The 20,033-nt window shown below is 35.7% G+C and overlaps 1 protein-coding gene across 14 annotated transcripts in view; it reads right to left on the bottom strand.

Moving 5' to 3' along the window:
* Window positions 1-20,033, bottom strand: part of Marchf1 (membrane associated ring-CH-type finger 1) — a 737,296-nt gene that overhangs the window by 287,101 nt on the left and 430,162 nt on the right. For 12 of the 14 annotated variants that reach the window (XM_034520273.2, XM_034520272.2, XM_076914201.1 and 9 more), the window contains one exon: window positions 16,105-16,253. The exons of the other annotated variants lie outside the window; for them this stretch is intronic. In XM_034520273.2, coding sequence (XP_034376164.1) covers window positions 16,105-16,215 — 111 coding nt within the window. In that variant the 5' untranslated portion in view covers window positions 16,216-16,253. The remainder of the gene's footprint in view (window positions 1-16,104; window positions 16,254-20,033) is intronic. 14 annotated transcript variants of the gene reach the window in all.

The raw sequence follows: 20,033 nt of genomic DNA, 5'->3' as shown, positions 1-20,033 counted from the left end.
CATTGGATAGTTACTGTGATAAAAATTTAGATCTCATGCACCAGTGCCTTTGGCTGTATTTTGTAGAGTTTGTGATAATCATTTAAAAAATAACTGATGCATGATCAAATAACAATTAAAAGGGGAAAGAAAAAGAAAGTCAAAAGAAAATCAGAAAAAGCCATCTGTACTAACCTAATTTATTTTCAGGATGTTACAGGCTATTGTCCAAAAATGAAGTAAGTGTGAGCCTGTTGAAAACAGGTCAACAGGTGTAATGAGAAATTTCACATGCTAAAACTCCCCTTTATGTTTCCCTTTTATTTGCTTTTCAGGTAGGATCACATTTGGAAAAAGCATTGTGTCTTTTGCTGTAGGCAGATGTATGACTAAAACACAGAAATGGTTGTGCAGACAGTGGGAAAAGATGTCATTGGCAAGACCCGAGCTGGCAGGCATATTTTCTTTGAAAGGACATTTTTTTCTTTCATTATGTTGTGTTTTGGGAAAATAATCCACAGTATTTTAATTGTGTAGTTTGGCCTTAGAAACTATAATGGCATTGTTTGAACCTCAAGTTTAATTCTTCCATGTCTTAAATCAAATGGCATTTCTAATAAACCGAAAGAATTTAATACTTGAGCCTACTGCACTTAGTGAAACTTTATAAACAGAAAACAATCTTGCTTTTGCTCAGTTCATGCTCTTTGCTGAAGTTGTTTATTTAGTCCACAAATTTTATTAAATTCCTATTATCCTTCAAATATTGAGAGAATATAGGCAAACAGAACAGATCTTCTTTTTCCCTTTGTAAATTTTATTCTGGTGGAGAAATGTAAAATAAACAAATATGCATCCACATATTTATAAATATTTTCCAATAAAGATAGAAAATGAGAGTTTGCCAGGAAGATGAGCTGGTGAAGCACAGTTGGGCAGAAAGTTCAAAACAAATCCAGTGAAAGTTATCAAGGTACAAATATCGAGTTTTGCTGAAGGAGCTAGCCATTGAAAGATGTGGAGAAAAAAAATGTTTGAAACCTGTTATAGCTATGAATTTTAATGTCTTGACCACAATCTGATAAGAAGTGACTGTAGAGAGGAGGAGTTCATTATGTCAGATGATTTGAGGGGAAAGATACCATCATGGGGGTGGGGGGAGGGATGACTCATAGTTGAGTCAACAGAAGAATAAAGCTGTTTTCTGATGTCTTGAAAGACAAAAAAACAGAGAAAAAGACAGGCAGGTACTCAGCTGGTTTTCTTCTACACTCAGGTTGGACACCCATTCCATTGGGATAATGTAACATTCATCCAAGGTGAGGAATTCCTTCCTCAATTAATGATTTTCTAAAAGCACCCATACATGCACTCAAAAGTATATCTCTAGTAGCCTCTATATCTCTTTAGGCTGACAACAGTGTGCAATCATTATAGTATCTGTTATAGTTCTACTGAAAATGCATAAATGGTCTTCCTGGTTAGCTCATTCATGTACAGAACTAACTTCATCTCCATGTCTCTACTTGATCTTGTTAATTCCTCTATGTACATATTTTATTATCATTTATTTAGTGTCATTGATCAAAAAGATAGAAATAGGTATCCATATTGGATTTGTTGATTATACTCAATTGTGCCAGATAAAATTTCATGAATAAAAGAAATATATTTAGACATATTTGCTAATTGTTAATGCCAGCCACTTTGATCTCCTAGAATTGTAGATGACTATTTATAATGAATTACAGTATATGCTCCATCTCATCTTATAAATTTCAGTAAAGTGACTATGTTTTTCTCATATTTGTACAGTAAAAACCATCCTTGAATTACTTGGCTGTCTTAAGATTTCATTAAATTTGATTTTTTCCTGATATTAATTTTAGGATACTTGGTGAACTCTATGCAACTACTTAGATTAATGTGAATACATAAACTGAAATAATTCTAAAAGTCATCAAAGAGAAAAGAGACAATGGATAGAGTAGGGAAGTAGATGAACAATACAGAGTAGTATGGTGTACTATTCTTAATGAGAAAATGGGAAAAGGGAGGGTTCTAATAAAGAAGGGGGAGAGGAAGAAAATACAGAAGAAGGACGGAGTAGTAAAAATGTCTGAAAAGTCCTGAAGTTATACAATTATCTTCTACCTTAAAAATTCTCTTTATTCTAAGTCTGTCTATACATTAACATATATAGTTTAAATAAAAAATTCACCTGATCTCATAATGGTCACTCCCAGAGCTCAAAAACACCTAACTAAACCTCTACCACCAGGCATGAGAAGCCCTCTCATTTAAGATCTTGGAGAGGATTGCCTAAGAGACTTTAAAAAGATATGGGATATTGCTTTTGCCCCCAAAGGTGGGAGGTGAGTCCTTGTTGTTAAGACATTGCACACTTCAGTACCAGGACCTAGGTCCCTTATCAGAAACTGATATGAAAGAGTCCTCTTTGAGGACAAGGTTTACAAAGTACCAGAAGGTACCATGTACTCTTCTAAAGGAGCCAAACATCCAGCAGTCTTTGATAGCTATAATAACTATGAACTACAATGACCAGCATTCAAGGATAACCCTAAGGGTGCAGTAGTGGCAAGCATACCCATAGCTCTCTAAACTTATATAAGACACACTCAGCAATAGGAAAATCATGGCTGAGACTGGAAACAGCCAACTACCCAGAGGTAGAAAAGGCTTGGATCTTAGAGGAGAACAAAAAATCACCAGTTTACCACTTTGGGGACAGACAGGTAACTATATAGACTAAGCAGGTTGCATTTAGAAATGTATATGTCTACATATGCACACACACATGCATACACACACAAACACACACACACACACACACATACAACAGCACAATCCTTAACTTCAGTCTAAATATTTGTTCTTATACCACCAGATTCATCTTAGTAGACCTCACTTCTCATATAGAAAACTAATCTTTGTGGTAAATAGAACCCATTACACAAAACCACAACCAACCAAATTCAGAGTTGTAGAGCCCAGTCCCAACTGATACATTTATAGTACTACTGTAAATAGATTAACAGTCATTAACAAGTGGGTGTATATTATACAAGAGGTTGTGTCTCACACAAGAGGTGAGTCTGTGTCTACTAATAATGTCAGAAAATAGACCCATTTAGTGTAGCTAACATGACTGAGCTGAACAAGGACAATAATAGACAGAACCCACAAAAACAACTATTGATAACTAAGGAATGCTGAGAGTGGGAGAAATAGTCTTCCTCAGGGACTATCACACTGATTGGTTATCCAATAGCAAATAGTTATTTCTGAAACCACACAGACAGGTGATACTACCTATATCAAGCTGGTTGTATTTAGAAACTATATATGTCTCTCTGTCTCTGTCTCACTGTCTGTCTGTCTGTCTGTCTGTCTCTTTCTCTCTCTTTCTCTTTCTCTCTCTCTCACACATATATGAGCATACACACACACACACATACACAGACACACACACACTCACAGTGCAACTCTGAACTACAATGCAAATATTTGTCATTATACAAGAGGGTGTATTATACAAGTTATTATACAAACCATTGTTTGTATCTTACATAAAAGATGAGTTTGTGTCTACTAATAAGAAACAAGACTGATAAAGTCTCAGAAGTGTGTGTGTGTGTGTGTGTGTGTGTGTGTGTGTAGTAACAATCAATGTAAAAAGAGACCATGAATTTAAGAGATTAGAGGTACAAAAAAGGGAGAAATGGTATAATTATAATCTCAGAAATAGAAGAAAAATTAATTTGTATTAATTCAATAAGTTTATCTTTTGTATGTTATCTGGAGTTTGGCATTATTCATTTAATCATGAAATGTCAGATTATACAAGACAAAGTCTCAAATTTAGGAACTGTCATACTATACAAATACCCAAATAGACTAGCCTCATTTGAAAGAAAGTAGATCATAGAATAGCTTATCAGATAAACACTTTCAGCAAAGTAGTTTCTTGCAAATTAACACACAAAAATCAGTAGCCCACTGATATACAAATGATGAACAGAATAAGAAAGAAATTAGATAAATAACACCTTTCACAATAGCCACTAATAATATAAAATATCTTGGGCTAACTCTAACCAAGCAAGTGAAAGATTTGTATGGTAAAACTTTGAGTCTAACTCCTCCAGATAGGACTAAAGGAGATGAAGGGGTTTACAACACCATAGGAAGAACAACGATATCATGAACTAGATCTCCCTCCTCCCCCAGAGAACTCCCAGGTACTAAACCAACAACCAACAACTTCACATGGAGCAACCCATGGCTCCAGTCACATGTGTAGCAGAGTATGGCCTTGTCAGACATCAATGGAAGGAGAGGCCCTTGGTTCTGGGAAACCTTGGTGCCCCAGTATAGGGGAATGTCAGAGCAGGGAGGTGGGAGTAGGTGGGTGATTGGGGGAGCACTCTCATAGAAGTAGGGAGGGGAAATGTGATAAGGAGTTTCTAGAGGGGAAACTGGGAAAAGGGATAACTTTTGAAATGTAAATAAATAATAAATAATAAATATTTTTTTCTTTGAAGAAAGAAAAAATGAAGAAGATATCAGAAAAGGGATAGATCTCCCATGCTCATGGAAAGGTTAGGTTAACAAAAAATATTACTATCTTACTAAAAGCAATCTACACATTAAATGAAATCCCTAGCAAAATTTCAACACAGTTCTCCACAGATCTTGAAGGAATAATTTCAGCTTCATATGGAAACACCGAAACCTAGCATAGCTAAAACAATTCTGAAGAATAAAATAGCTGCTGGAGATATCCCCACTACCAATTGGAAGTTGTACAACAAAGTTATAGCAGTGGTATTGGTTAAAAAGCAGACATATTAATCAATGCTATCAAATTGAAGACCCAGACAAATATATACCTATGAGCACATGATTTTTGATAAAGAAGCCATAAGGCCACAATGGAAAAAAAGACAGCATCTGTAACAAATAACACAGGTCAAAATGGATTTCTCGTCTATATTGAAGAGTAAGAATAGATCCATACTTATCATCTTGCACAAAACTCAAGGCCTAATGGGTTAAAGATGTCAACATAGAAGCAGATACACTGAACCTGATAGAAGTGAAAGTAGAGAATAGGCTTAAACTCGTTGGGAAATTAGAAGTTTTTTGAACAGAACACTATTAACACAGGCACTAAGATCAACAATGAATGGAGCTCATGAAACTGAAAAGCTTATATACAACAAAAGGCACCATCATTTGAGCAAAGTGGTAGCCTAATAATGGGAAAATATTTTTTCAACTATGTATCCTGTAGAGGACTAATATCTGAAATATATAATGAAAACTCAAGGACTAGATATCAATAAAACAACTCAATTAAAAAATAAGGTACAGATCTAAGCAAAGAATTCTCAACAGAGAAAACTCAAATTGCTATAAAAACAAATGTACACTTAGCTATCAAGGAAATGCAGATCAAATCTATTTTGAGATTTTGTGTTACACCTCCAGAACAGCTAAGATCAGTAATACAAGTGGCAGCTCATGCTGGCAAGAATTTAGAGTAAGGGAAACACTCATATATTGCTGGTGGGAATGAAGGCTCATACAACCATTATGGAAATCAGGATGGTGGTTCCCCAGGAAGATGAGAATTGATCTATGTCAAGATCCAGAACTACCACCTTGTGTATATACCCAGTGGCTGCTTCATTCTGCAGTAGACACTTATTCAAGTTTGATCATTGCTGTTCTAGTCATGAGAGCCAGAATTTAAAAACAACATTTGTGTCCCACAATAGAGGAGCAGATACAGAAAATATATTACATTTACATAATGCTATTTTTAAAAATGACATCATGAAATTTGCAGGGAAATAGATGGAACAAAAAATAATAATTCCGACTGACATATCCCAGAACCCAAAAGACAAATATTGTATGCATTTGCTTATATGTGGATATTAGCTATTAAGTCAATGATAACCAGCTACAATGCATAGACCCACAGAGGGCAAGTATGGAGTAAGGGACAATAGGGACAGATAGATCTCATTAGGAAAGGTAAGTATAAAATTATGGGTGGATGGTGTGTGTGGCTGGAACAGAAGTGGAGAGGACACGGAGGTAAAAGGAAGAAATATGAGCAAAGAGAACATTTGAGGGGTAGTATGTATACCTAATACAGTAGAAATGTTCTAAAATATATACATATGTGAAGGCCATCTGAATGAAATCACCAAATGAGGAAAACAAAGTTCTAACTGGCCATCTCTTGTCGTCATAAAAACTTCCAGTACTGTGACTGGTTTATATGTAATTGAATTGTTGGCTAAGAGGATCTCATGAGAATCCCCAGGAATCCAGGCTGTTGACAAAACAGTTGCTCTCCACAAATGACAGCAAGGCCCTCTTGCTATGGACAACACACATACAACTCATTGAACATGGGGATGTCAAACTGGCTCTTAAATAGAGCCTTCATTCATACATCCTAGAGTCTTTGTTCATGAAGGTAGTCTGCAGGCTATCAGTAAAAGAATGTAAACACCAGGTCATGCCCCAACCATTTGATCAACAATGGTGTCCTGTCTGCAAGATATGCTAGCACAATGGTGGCACCAAACTTGTGGGAGCAACCAACTAATAAGTGATTTATCTGAAGACCTTCTATATGAGATACAACCCATACCTGACACTTCTTGGGTGACCAAGAACCAGAGACTCAATACCCCATAGATCTATGATAAAACAGAAAACTATCATCTGTAAAAAAAAAAAAAAGTTAACTGTAGTGATAAAATGATTCCTAATAGTTTTATTTTATACTCATAGATTGGTGCCTTGGTCAGCCATCATCAGAGAAGAACCTTCCTACAGCAGATGGGATAAGAGACCCATAGCTAGATACTATGCAGAGGGAAAGAGACCCTGGAAGATTCAGCCCCAAATTGGATGATTGTATCAAATCCCTCCCCTGAGAGTTTCAGGAACCCCACAGAGAAGAAGCTAGAAAGAGTATAAGAGTCAGAGGAGATGAAGGACGCCAAGAAATCAAGGCTTTCTAAATTAATGTGCAAAGCTTTGCTCACAAAGACAAGCAGCAAGCACAGGGTATGCACAGGCCTGCACCACATTCTTTGCATATATATTATTGCTTCCAGCTTATTTTTTATTGGATTCTTGAGTTTCTGAATGAGTGGGATTCTTGTATCTTCTCTTGGACACTTTTCCTCCTGTTGGTTTGTTTTGTCTGATTCCAATATGTTAGTTTTATCTTATTAGGTTTTATTTTATCATTATTCTGTAGAAGGCCGTTCTTTTCTTATGAAAGGCATGGAGTAAATCCGGGTGGGAAGGGAGGTGGAAGGAGTAGAGAGGGGGAATCATGATAAGAATATATTATATTCTTATATGATAAGAATATATTATATTTAAAAAAAGAGTATTTTCAATCAAGGGAAAGTAAGCGAATAGCTTACCAATGACAAGGACAATGATAGGAGGAGACAATGAGAATGTTTTCTAAATTAGAAAAATAAGATCTGAGGCTAAAGCGGCAGCTCAGGGGTTAAAAGCATGTTCTACTTTTACAGTTGATCCAAGTTCTGTTCTTAGCTTCTATTTAGGGTCAGGTCATACTTACCTATAACTCCACCTGCAAGAGATCATTTATCCTCCTGTGATTTTCAGTCATCTGCACTCAGCCACATACCCACGGTGAGAGGCATCCCTGGTACTAGTGGTAGGTATGGGACAGTGGAGAAGATTCCTACTAGAGGGGGGATATAGAGACTGAAGTGGCCATGTCCTGTAGCCAAGCAGGACTTCTAGAGGAGATTGAGGGACATCAATTCACCCACAAAATGTTCAACCAAGATTTTCTTGTCTGCTAGATGTACAGGGATGAAGATGGAGCAGAGACAGAGGGAACAACCAACCCATGCTTGCACCAACTTGAGACCCATCCCATGCGAGTGTCAACCAATGACACTATTAATGATATTCTGCTATGCTTACAGACGAGAACCTAGTGTAACTGTTTCCTGAGAGGCTTCATCCAGCAGCAGATGGAGGCAGACCTACAGCCAAACATCATGTGGAGCACAGGGAGTCTTTTAGAAGAATGGAGTCGAGAAAGAGGAGGAGAAGAAGGAGAGGAGAAGCTAGGTGATGAAAGAGAGAAAGAGGCAGGAGACAGGGAGGCAGATGTTCATGTATCTCCACCAGTCAAAGATAGTTGATATATCTAGGTTGGGTAGCGGGTTACACCTCTGAACAATACCAAACTTATAAAGCCTATGATTAACATTTTTTAAAAAATGTATAAATGCAAAAAGGAAAAGGGGGCATGGGATAGGGATTTTCTAAGAGGGGGAATGCGGAAAGGGGATGGCATCTGAAGTGTAAATAAAATATCTAATACAAAATGAAAAAAAAAAAAAAGAATGGAGTCGAGATAGAATTGAGCAAGCAGAGGGGTAAAGGACACCACGGGAAGACCTACTGACCTGAGTTTACCTCACTGGAGATCACAGAGACTGGGCCACCAACCAGGGAACATGCAGTGACTGGACCTCGGCCCCTTACACATCTGTAACAAATGTGCGGCTTGGCATTCATGCAAGACCCCTATCAAGTGGAGCAGGGCTAGTCTAAGTCTCTGTTCCCTACCGTTGGATCTTTTTTCCCCTTCCTGAACTATCTGGTTGGGCCTCGGTGGGAGAGGATATGCCTAGTCCTATTAGGACTAGATGTTCCAGTGTGAGGTAGTACGCAAGGAAGGGGTCCCCTTCTCTGAAGAAAAGGGGAAGGGCAGTTTGGGAAAGATCTGTAAAAGGGGAATTGGGAGAAGAAGGGAGACCTCTGATTGGTATGTAAAGTTAATTTAAAAAATAAACAAAAATAAAATTTAAAAAATAAAAGAAATTAAATCTTAAAAAAATGTACAATCTACTTATGGGCTTCAAAAATAAATATTTGATTTTTATTCCTAATAGATCACTAGTCTTTTAAGTTCAAGGTTTTAACTTCTAGATGCGTGTTCTCTTTTAAAGATAAAGGCTGTGACAAATCTAAGCTTGGATCCTTTTCACTGCCTATTTTATTAACAAATACGTCTAGTGTATAAGAGTGACTTAGATTCAGCAAAAATGAGTGTTAACCTCTTACAATGGGCATAGCTATATTTCTTAAAGCTCTCAACATCATAAAATCTAGGTCCTTGTGATTTGGAGAGAGAATTATATAAATCTAAATACTTAACAATATCTCAATTTCAGTACCTGCTTAGACAGTTGAATTGCCTGACAAAATATGAAAACTACTTTGAAGGTTTTAAGAAACAATACATATTGCTTTTAGATGAGTGGCATTTAAAAATCATAGTTACATATTTCTCCTACTTCTGACACTGGATCTCAATATGTGTTCCAAACTTGCAATCCTCCTGTCTCAACTTCCCAAGTGCTGGCATTATGGATATAAGTCACTACTCCTGCCTCTTCTTAGGAGCTTTTTTCTAGTCTTTCTTGTTCAGTCTTTTCCAGCAAACTTCATATCCCAAACATCTGTGATGCTTTGATTAAAAATGTTTCAGTTCTTTGATGGTGAGATAGTAATAAGCACTAGCATCCTAATATTTTTATATTTCAATATTTTCCAAGTTTGTGACACACAGGACAAGAATCATTTTGCATGCTAAACACTAGTAGCGAGTCACAGCTTTCAGTCAGCATATGATCATCAGGCTCAACTGAGGTCATCCAGCAGTACATCAGGTTGCTAAACTATGGTGGTCACCTAGTAAGTATATTAAGCACATTTTGCCTTAATATTCTAAATTTATGATTGGTTCATGGGGCAAGAAACATCACTGTATGTCAAAAGCCATCTGACCATAGTAGACTAAAATATGATCTGAGCTGATGAAAATATGTTTGGAAGCAGGAGGTCACCTCTATCATGGACTGATACTTTCTTCTTTGTCTAACAACAGTCTATTTATTACCTCAAAGAATAAGCACTGATTAGAAGAGAGTCATTTTCTCTGCAGTCATTGCTGACCATCTAAAATGACAGTTTTTAAACTTCCCACCTTGACTTTCATAGATTTTTTTTTCAACTTCAGTCCCCATGAAATTATTCACCATCTTATTCCTGGTTCTCTTGATCTTTACTCTCGTTTTTAAATTTAATTTTAGAATTCTGAGTTGATTCATTAAATTGTTTAAGGGTGTAGTTGGTATATGACATTTTTGTTTGTGACAAATGATATTGTGTCACAATAAATTTAAAAGTGTTCCCCTTCCTGTCCACCATATGACAAATGTCCTCTTCTGAATTGTGGTGAACTTGTAAGGGTGTTTATTTGATAAACACATTCTTCCAAGTCCCTCAAGGTTGTTATTCTTTTTGAGAAATTTTAAACACAATTAATATGCTCTGAATTTCAAAAGCAGGTCATCTGAATGCCTCACAGTTGCTTCCTGAAAGTTGAAAAGAGAAAACCTGCTCTTTGCAACCACGCCAGTTACTGAGAATGCAATGATGAGAGTGGGTACAAAATTATCCCTTTTTATATGTCAATCAGTACAGAGAATGATTAATCTAATGGACACATATAGCAATAAACGAAACATCCATCTTGTCTTTATGACACACTGCATTTATTTATTTTCTCATTGCAGTTTTCTTTTTATTGTATGACTTTCAGTATTTATCAACCCCTATTGTTCTTTCTCGTCCCCTCCTTCTTCCACTGAAACATCTCCTTCCAGCAAGTTCCTCTTATACTTTCATGCTTTCTCTTTGGATGTGATCTTTGAGTTTAATTAAAATTTTTTGGCCTCAGTATGGACATAAGTGGGGGATGACATTTACTAAAGCAAAGACAACCTATCATTGGCTACACTACTGAAGAAAAATGACATGCCCTCCACCAACAAACACTAACTTCCAATAGTCCCTTAAAGAGACCTTGTAGTCTTCTTTTGAAGCCAGATATTCATAATTTAAATAATGTCTACACCTCCTGCAACTTGAAACATGATAGAATGGCTTTCTAGTTTTAGAAACCAAGCTTTGCTAGGAATTTAACTCCACTTGTTATTTTGTAGATCAATAAGGTAGAAAGATTCATAAATTCATACGTGTTTGAGATTCTCTACTATAAAATAACAATACTGATCATACCTACCTCATCAAATTTTTGTGAATATCAAAAGCTAAAACATGTACAGAATGCTTAGAAAGCTTCTGGGATATAATAACCAATCATTGTCATCATCATCGCCATCATCATCATCTTTATGTGAGGGATTAGTTTTCACCAAAAATTTCCAAATACTCTGTATGATAGGAGAGAGAACTAGTAACAAAATTGTAGTTATACATAATAGAAAGATCAAAAAGTCAATTGCCCAAGGAAGAAATACACTTAGGATATATACTGATGAAATAACTTGACTTTTCCTAGCTAGGTCATGTGGGATGGCTATGCCTGAAAATATATCCTTAAATATATTTATGCATACCATTGAATTTCAGACAAAATTAGGATATCAAGAGCTAAGCAATGTGAATCATTTTCATACCTATTTACATTCTCATCACCAACTACAATTACTCTGATCCTTCAAGAAATGCAAAAGCTGTACTTTTAACACGGTGACAGCATAGCATGCAAGGGATGAAAGCCCGACGTACTGGTATTGCAGTGGTGGTGGTGGTAGAGGTGAGTCAAATTACCTACACCAGTCTGAGGATGGATAGAAGCAAATATTATGGAGATACAGATTTGGAATTTTAGAACTTATTGAAGTTCACATCCTTATCTCTCCATGTGGATTACTAAACAAATACCTCTCAATTCTAAATCCATTCTACAATGTACCTCAAGACACTAGGGCAGGAAGACTTCAGATTGCCTTTGTCTTTATCACTAACATTCTTGGAAGGTTCTTTATTGCTGCTACTAATGATATCTAGAACTCAAGGTGAGAAACAACTCATTCCTTCATGCCTATTTCATTTCTATTGGTGTAACTGTTCATTGCTTAAATGAGGAAAAAGAGAGAGGTTCAGTTTCTAAGATTTTTTTTTTTTTACATTTCTGACAAACCATTATTGAGCCATCATATTTCTTTGCTGTATTAATATACAAGGACAGAGAAGTGCATCACCTTCTAATATCTTGGTACTAGATCTGTAAGAGCCTTCTCTTATCCTTCTCAAGAAAGCCTGATCTCCTGCCCAAGAGAGGTTTAGAAACACAAATATGAGAGTATCCCCTCCATATTTACTGGTTTCACTTTGCTTCCCTCCTTATTCACCTTCCTTGGGAGTGAATTCTACTTCTTGTAGTTGCCAAATTTATTTACACCTGACATTTTCAATATTTTAATATTCAGATCTAATAATCTTTGTATTATTTTTCAGGTAAAATTGCTGCTGTGGTTATTGTTTTTCTGACTAGACTGCAGCCTTTATACTACGCAAATATCAGTAGCCAAATCTCTACTAAGTAACACACACCCAAAAGTTAATGACTAGTCAAAAGATGATAAAGACACTGATCTCAAAGGTAAAAACCTACCTAACTGCATGGTGTTTTGACAAAACTTCTGGTGTCTCAGTCAGTATTCCATTGCTGTGCTGAGACACCATGACCAAAAAAGCAAGATGTAGAAGAAAGAGTTTATTTAGCTTATATATCCATACTCCTGTTCATCATCAAAGGAAGTCAGGATAGGAACTCAAACAGGGCAGGACTCTGGAGGCATGAACTGATTCAGAAGCCACGGAGGAATGCTGCTTACTGACTTGCTCCTCCTGAGTTGCTCAGCCTGATTTTTATAGAACCCAGAACCCCCAGCCCAGGGATGGCACCACGCACAAGGGGGTGTGCCCTCATCCATCAATCACTAATTAAGAAAATGTGTTATAGGCTTGCCTATAATCCAGTCTTCTGGAATATTTTTTTTTTAAATTCAGGCTTCCGCCTCTCAGGTGACTTTAGCTTGTTTCAAATTGACATAAAACCATCCAGCACAGCTGGAAATGTATCTCAGACATTTAATATATATATTGATTGGAAAGTGAAACCTTATAATATATGATAATTATCACTGACTACATGTTACAAAAGAACTATCAGCTCAGGAATTAACTGGCCAGTAAGAGGGAGATATGCATACAGATGGAGAGAATTCAGAAGATTCCCAAGTTTAATGATGATCATGATGATAATAATAAATGTCACTTCTCCCAAAACTCATATGGTAGGCTACTACACTGACTGAACTAAATACCATGGCACTCAATAACTCAAACAATAAAGGCATAATAATGATTTCAAATACGGAGAAACATGGCAAATATGGAATGATTGACAGCTCAGTGCCTAATAAAATTTCTAGCTAAATAAAGCATTTCTGGACAATGATTGTATTGAGGATTAATCCTTCCATTTATTTTTTAAGCCAGTTAAATATAACTGAAACATGGAAGAGGAAGAAGGACTCTTAAGAATAAACTTTTGTAGACATAGAGGCTACTGGAAAATGAACAGATCAAAACTCTAATATGATTTCAGTGGATGGTAGTAGAAAAAAGGCTTGATTCCAGAAATATAAGCCTTAAAATACTTGAAAGCACTCTTGGACCCATGATCTTTTTGAAATGGGAAAAGCATTCTAGTGTTACATATTGGTTATAAAATCTAGTAGTGACTTGCAAAGTGCAAATAATTTGGTTATGGTCAGCATTCCCCTAATCAAATAACAAGGACAATGAATGATGAAAGGCCATGAACTTTACATGCATACTGATACTCAAAGAATCTTATCTATTGTTTTAGAGAGTAGCTTCTCCTCCTGTGACAGAATGGAATACAGTGTGAATATTTGTTGAGCAGAGAGATGGGCTATGGCAGAGATGAACTGAGTGCTCAGTAACTTCATCTTCTTTTCTGGTCACATACGGAAACATATCTACCACCTTTTGTCCCAGATTAATTGTGTCTGACATTAAGGTTTCGCTAATGAAAAAAAAAATGTTCATGTTTTTAAAGTTGTTCCACAGTAGCTGCCATACACAGTAGTTCAGTTTTCTCATTTTAATTGGTGACAAAGGAGACTCCCATACATCACACAGCAGCATCCAAGACAGGTTTTTAGCCAGTTTACACAAAATGAGAACAACGCAAGATGTGTTATGCTCTGAGAATTAAGAAAATATTTTATTTTTACATATTACCAAAGTGATTTGATGGTAAAATGTTATAGTGCTTAGAGGCTATTGCCTGATACAATATATCTTTAACTACTGGGCTTGATTAGTAATTGAGTATTTTTTTTTTCCTTAACTAGGACAGCCGGACACCTATAATGCTTTGCTTGATTACCAGCTATGGAAGTCAATTTACACATCTAAGCCATCATGTCTATCTATGAGATGACGCCACTGTTAGACTATTGGGACGCAGGGAGAATGCTATGATACTCAAGATACTCTCCATACATTTGACTTATGAGTCTCCAAAAAAAAAGTTCAATACTCAAAGCCACTTTAATGAAAATACAGAAAATAATTTTTTAATTCAGAATTTTTTATACTCTGAAACAAGACAAAATTCCATCTTTGTATATAAATATTGTATGTAGTGTGATTAATTGGTGTCAGCCTGTGATGTGAATTTGGTCCAAATACATTATATGCATGAATGAAATTCTAAAACAATAAAAAAATAAATATGCTAAAAACCTGAGAGTGAGAGGAGACACTGGTGATAGTTTCACAGGATTTGAAGTGTCTTACTTTGTCATAATCTCACCCTGCTACTAACAATATATGACTAAGAGTCAAAACACCAATCTGGCAACCTTTTGCTATTCTTGGGATGGTTTCTCTGGACAATATTCACTATTATTCATTCAGGATTATCATTTCTATGTGAGTACTGTTATCTGAATGTTTGTATTCTCTCCAAATCTTTCTAAGCCCAGAGTAACAGAACCAGGAGGAAGAGCCTTAAGTTAATAGGTCATGAATAAGGTGATCGTTTGCTCACAGTCAGCACTAGGACCAGTCAGTGGGATCAGTATTTCATTAGGCTGAGAGGACTTGCTTGCATCTTCCACCATAGGAGGCACCTTTTATAATTTTTATTAATCAAAATATAAACCCTTATCAGATGCAAATATGCCACCACCTTTTGGTCTTCAAAGACTTCAAAACTGGGAAAAATAAATTTCTGTTGCTTATAAGTTACAAGTTTCTGACATTCAGTTATAGCACCTCAAACAGACTAAGTTAGGAAAATAATTTTAAAAAAATTAAATAATTCCAAAATAAAAATGAAGATGTCTAAAAATTTTTCTGTTATATTTAACTCTAAATTCATTAACTAAGAAGATAGTCTGATAACAGTAGTCCCAATCTGACAAAATGGTAAACTAATCAATTAAACACATACACCTAATGATTTAAATAAGATCAAATGGAATTTTCCTTCTTTAAATTAAAATAAAGAACACTATAGCTAAATTCTAAGCAAAGAATATTTAAAACTTCTTTTACTAGTGAATTTTTTTTCTAATCACTGAAAAACTCTGGTTAGGGGAAAGCAAGCATGTGGACCTAGCGTCTAAACAAAGCTTTATGGAATGCATTATTGATTCAGTCTTCAAATAGTTTTGACAGAAAATTATCATTTTTATTGCGATATTTTAAGAAAATATGCAATACAGAGTCTAGTTTTATTCTTCGCTTACATCTGCTTAATTCATATTTAATGTACATGTTTTCCTCCAATAATTCCATTACACGGTAAAGAACCCACCAAGTATCTCTCTCAGGGCACTACAATAACTACAGTGAGCCAGACTAACACAAAGAAAAGTAATAAGCTGCTTAATTTGATTAATATATGAGATGATTTTGATTTATGTAAATAAGATATTTTTTGTGAATTAAAGTGAATCTATTAGAATATACTGTAAAGGTAAAGGCTATTGTAAACAAGAATGCTCACTTAGCAGCGTCCACATACCCCGCCTCCCATTTGTCTAAGCATTCCGTCTATGTGCAAGCTACTTTTAGGTAAAATCACTTTCCACTCACCAGTGTGGAGGTTTGCGAGGCATCTCCTACATCTCCTGAGGTCTCTGGTGTCCGCGTGCTGTTTGGGATTCTGTGGGGGTTGCGGGCTATCGCTTCACACCAGCCCAGCATTTTCTCCTTCCTCTTTTCCCCTTTCAATTCCTGAAATTCTGAAAATAATTTACATTCCCTGAAACACATCACTTCTCATAGTTATGCTCTGGAAAATACACATAATTGAAATGTTTTAATCCCCAAATTTTAATGAAATACTGATGAAGCAGTTTTATTTTAACTAGAAATCATGAAGGGGAAATAAGAAAAACCAATCATTAATAATCTTATCCCAGAGCCACTGCACAGTGGAAAATGTGCATCTTTTCAAAATATATATTGTTAACATGCTCATCTAAACAAAAGGAGTTTCCTATACCAGAGGTTTTCTTTTTCTTTTTCTTTCTAGTGTTGATGATAAACAATTCTTACCCCAGGAGTTGAAAACAGATTCAGATCCTGAAGATAACTATATACAATTATGTGAGACTTGACAATAGGGATACCTTTTTTGCCGTGAGTGAAGAGGCAAATTCATTGTTGTAAGTGTTGTTTTATAAAAAAGAACCAGGAATATGTTTGGTAGAGGCACCATTACATGGTGAGGTAGAAGGGGGTGCCTCTGTGGGCAGAGGTTGAGACATCCCTTACCCCTAAGATATGAGTCATGTAGTATAGGGTAGAGTTTATTTAGGGCATGAGGAGGGGAGTTGAAGAGGGAGTAGAGACTGAGAAAGGCAGGGGGTGGGGGGCGGGGAGAGAGAGAGAGAGAGAGAGAGAGAGAGAGAGAGAGAGAGAGAGAGAGAGAGAGAGAGAGAAGAGGCCATAAACACATGGAAAAAAGAGGGGGAGAATGGGGAGAGAAGGGACAGAGAAGGGAGAGTGTAAGAGGGCAAGGGCAAGAGAATGAGGAAATGAGGAGGGAGCAAGCAGCTCCTTTTATACTAAGTCAGGCATACCTGGCTGTTGCCAGGTAACAGTGGGGTGGAGCCTAGAAGGAATGCTAACAATAAGACTATCACAGAATGCACTGTACAGTCACTGGGCATGTGCTATTGACAGAATCAAGAGACACATAAACAAGAGATATCTGAGGCTGTTTCATTATAACATGGCATCACATTTCTCAGGAAATGCCAATAGATATTAAACTTATGTATATGTATGAATGTATATATTCTCTAAAGTAAGAATATATATATAATTATAAATATAATAGCCACTAACAGTCACTTATGCTCCATCACAAATTGTACATAATTGTATGTGTTGTGTGTTTATATGGATGTTCATATAGTATAGTAGATTTGTTGGTGATAGTATTAAAATATATACATATATATATGATAATATACACATATATATGTGTATATGGTAATGCTATATATATACACACATATATGTATGTGTATGGAATAAGCTACATATGATGTTATGATACTGATATTGTCGTTATGCAGTAGGGCCCAACTGTATCATCTCATTTGTCATCTTATAAAACCACACACACACACACACACACACACACACACATATGTATATATATATATATTCATTATTAACCAAAATGTCATTGTTATCTGTATGGCATATGCCAATAACAAATAAAATCTGCACAGGTTTCAGTTAAACATCTTACAGAAGCAGAGTTCATGGAGCAAAGACCAGTGACAGACTAATCATCATCTTAGTGTCATTGTTATATTCCTTTTAAAGGTCTAATCAGAGAAGAAAAATATAAATTAAAATATAGTAAACTTAGTTGTTGATTTTTATAATATTCAGTTGATTAAAAACAATAACTCTAAAATAAATGACTATTTCCTGGTGACTACAAATGCCCCTAAAACCTTTCCTAGCTTTTTTAGAGCTCTCCATTTGATGGAATTTTGTGTCTCTAAAAGTCCTATCAGCAAGGACTTTGAACATAATGGAGAGACATTGTTTCTCTTGTAAAGTTTTACAACCCTACTTTTCCACTCCACTACCCTCAGTAATTAGAAATAGTTTACTGCGGGTCTTTAGTTAAATGCATTACACTGTCAATTAAATATCAAAAATAATGTGGAGTAATTATTTTTCACAGCATCCAAAGCAATTAGCAATCTGGTGGCTTATAACATTTCAGGATTCAAAACAGCGCATTTCAGAGCTCCAAGAAAGTAACACAAAGAAAGGTTAGGTGTAGATGGATGAGTTATTACTTTTGCTACAAAATACTCAACTAAATGGATACGAACAATGTAAACAGGAATGTAATAATTTTTTTTCATAAAATTAAGTTGAAACTATGTAATGAAATAGAATTTTTAATGGATCCTGTGGTTTTATATGAGTGAGTCATTTGTGGCAAGGCTTAGCAGAAACTGGATGGAAATGGTTTGACTACGCAGCAGATCATTGATTCAGTCTGCTTTGAACACACTGAGATTTTTAAAGAAACTGATTCACTTAATAAATATGAGCATCCAACAGCTTGCTCTCTTTAGAGAGTAAACATTTCCACATTTCAGTACAGTCTGCCACGGGCACTCATCAGTTTTCAGTTGCATTTCTTGAAGTGCGCTAAGTGCCAATGTAATGAGTATCTTTATTCAAAAATAGATGGAAAGGATATCTGTGACCAAACAAGTTAACCAGCCATGAACAAAGGTTTCATTTATTTATTTTTGTTTGAAAAAAAATCGAACTTCTAACTTTGAAATTTTTTATACTTTTTCTTTTTTAGATTTTAAAAATAAATCCATGAGTTAATATCCTTTCAGTATTCATGATGAAACATAGAATTCTTACTTAATAAAAAGTATAATTATGTAATTCATAAAGGTCTTATGAATTTGTTTCCTTTCTGGAGTATGCTTGTAAATACAGATTGTGAGATGTAATAATTTAATTTGTTGTGTTTTTAATTTTAGTTATTTTAATCTCTTACTCAGTCCACATTTATCATCAAAAATTTATTGACCTTCTACTCATACTGTAGATACTCAAGGAATCAAAGAATAGTTCATAAGAATAAAGCATTTATCTTTTATTTGAGTTGAATTTTCTCCCAAATCTATTCTAGAAAATTTTAAAGTCAGACCTTTCCAGTTTTTTAGTTTGGGGGATTTTCTAAAAGTAACTGTCCATTCCTCCTGAACTTTCAGGTCTTACCTGAAATTGGTTTTTAAAATTTGTATTGTCTGAGCTGCTATCAACTGGCTTGGCAAACAAAAGCTGTTTACATTTTGGTTATACATGTCAAAACACATAATATAGCAAAAGATCAGTTATGTCCTTCTTTTCTGCTACAGGTAGAGTTGCCCATCCTCATTTTAGGATGATTAGGATAAACATATCAAAAAGTAAAAGTACATACTCTTTATATACAATGAATTAATAACCATTTAATTTCCATGGGCTTTGCACTGACCTTAGCAAGGAAAAGGCAATATGGCAGCTGACAGCTGACTAGAAAACTTACAACTTAAGTTTGACAGAGTCACTTAAAACAAATGCTAAATCTGTGAAATGGCAGAAGACAGGAAAGCTGTGTTGTGGCAAGGTCTTTCTTATATTAAGGAAGAGCACACATAGCTAGACAAAAGCCTATGCTGGTTAAGAATGCTCTCCTTGTATTCCTGTATCACAGGAACGAAGCACTAGCTCTTGCTTTATTCTGTAGACTAGGCATCTGCTGAGTATGTTGTCTACCTTACAATCAGTGCATGACTATATGGGAGAATTTCAGCTCTATAGGACCTTAAGAGAAACACGCAAGAGCAGGTAAATATTGAAAGTAAAGAAAGGAAGAAGAAGCAGTCTTTGAGGGCAAGGAACCGTTGCAAATTTACCCAATAACATGATCTTTACGCTGATTTAAAGTGTTCAAATGTTGCGTCACAGTTCAAACA

Source organism: Arvicanthis niloticus, chromosome 16 (assembly GCF_011762505.2).
Source record: "Arvicanthis niloticus isolate mArvNil1 chromosome 16, mArvNil1.pat.X, whole genome shotgun sequence".
NCBI classification, from domain to species: domain Eukaryota; kingdom Metazoa; phylum Chordata; class Mammalia; order Rodentia; family Muridae; genus Arvicanthis; species Arvicanthis niloticus.
This window is presented reverse-complemented; position numbering and strand designations above follow the sequence as displayed.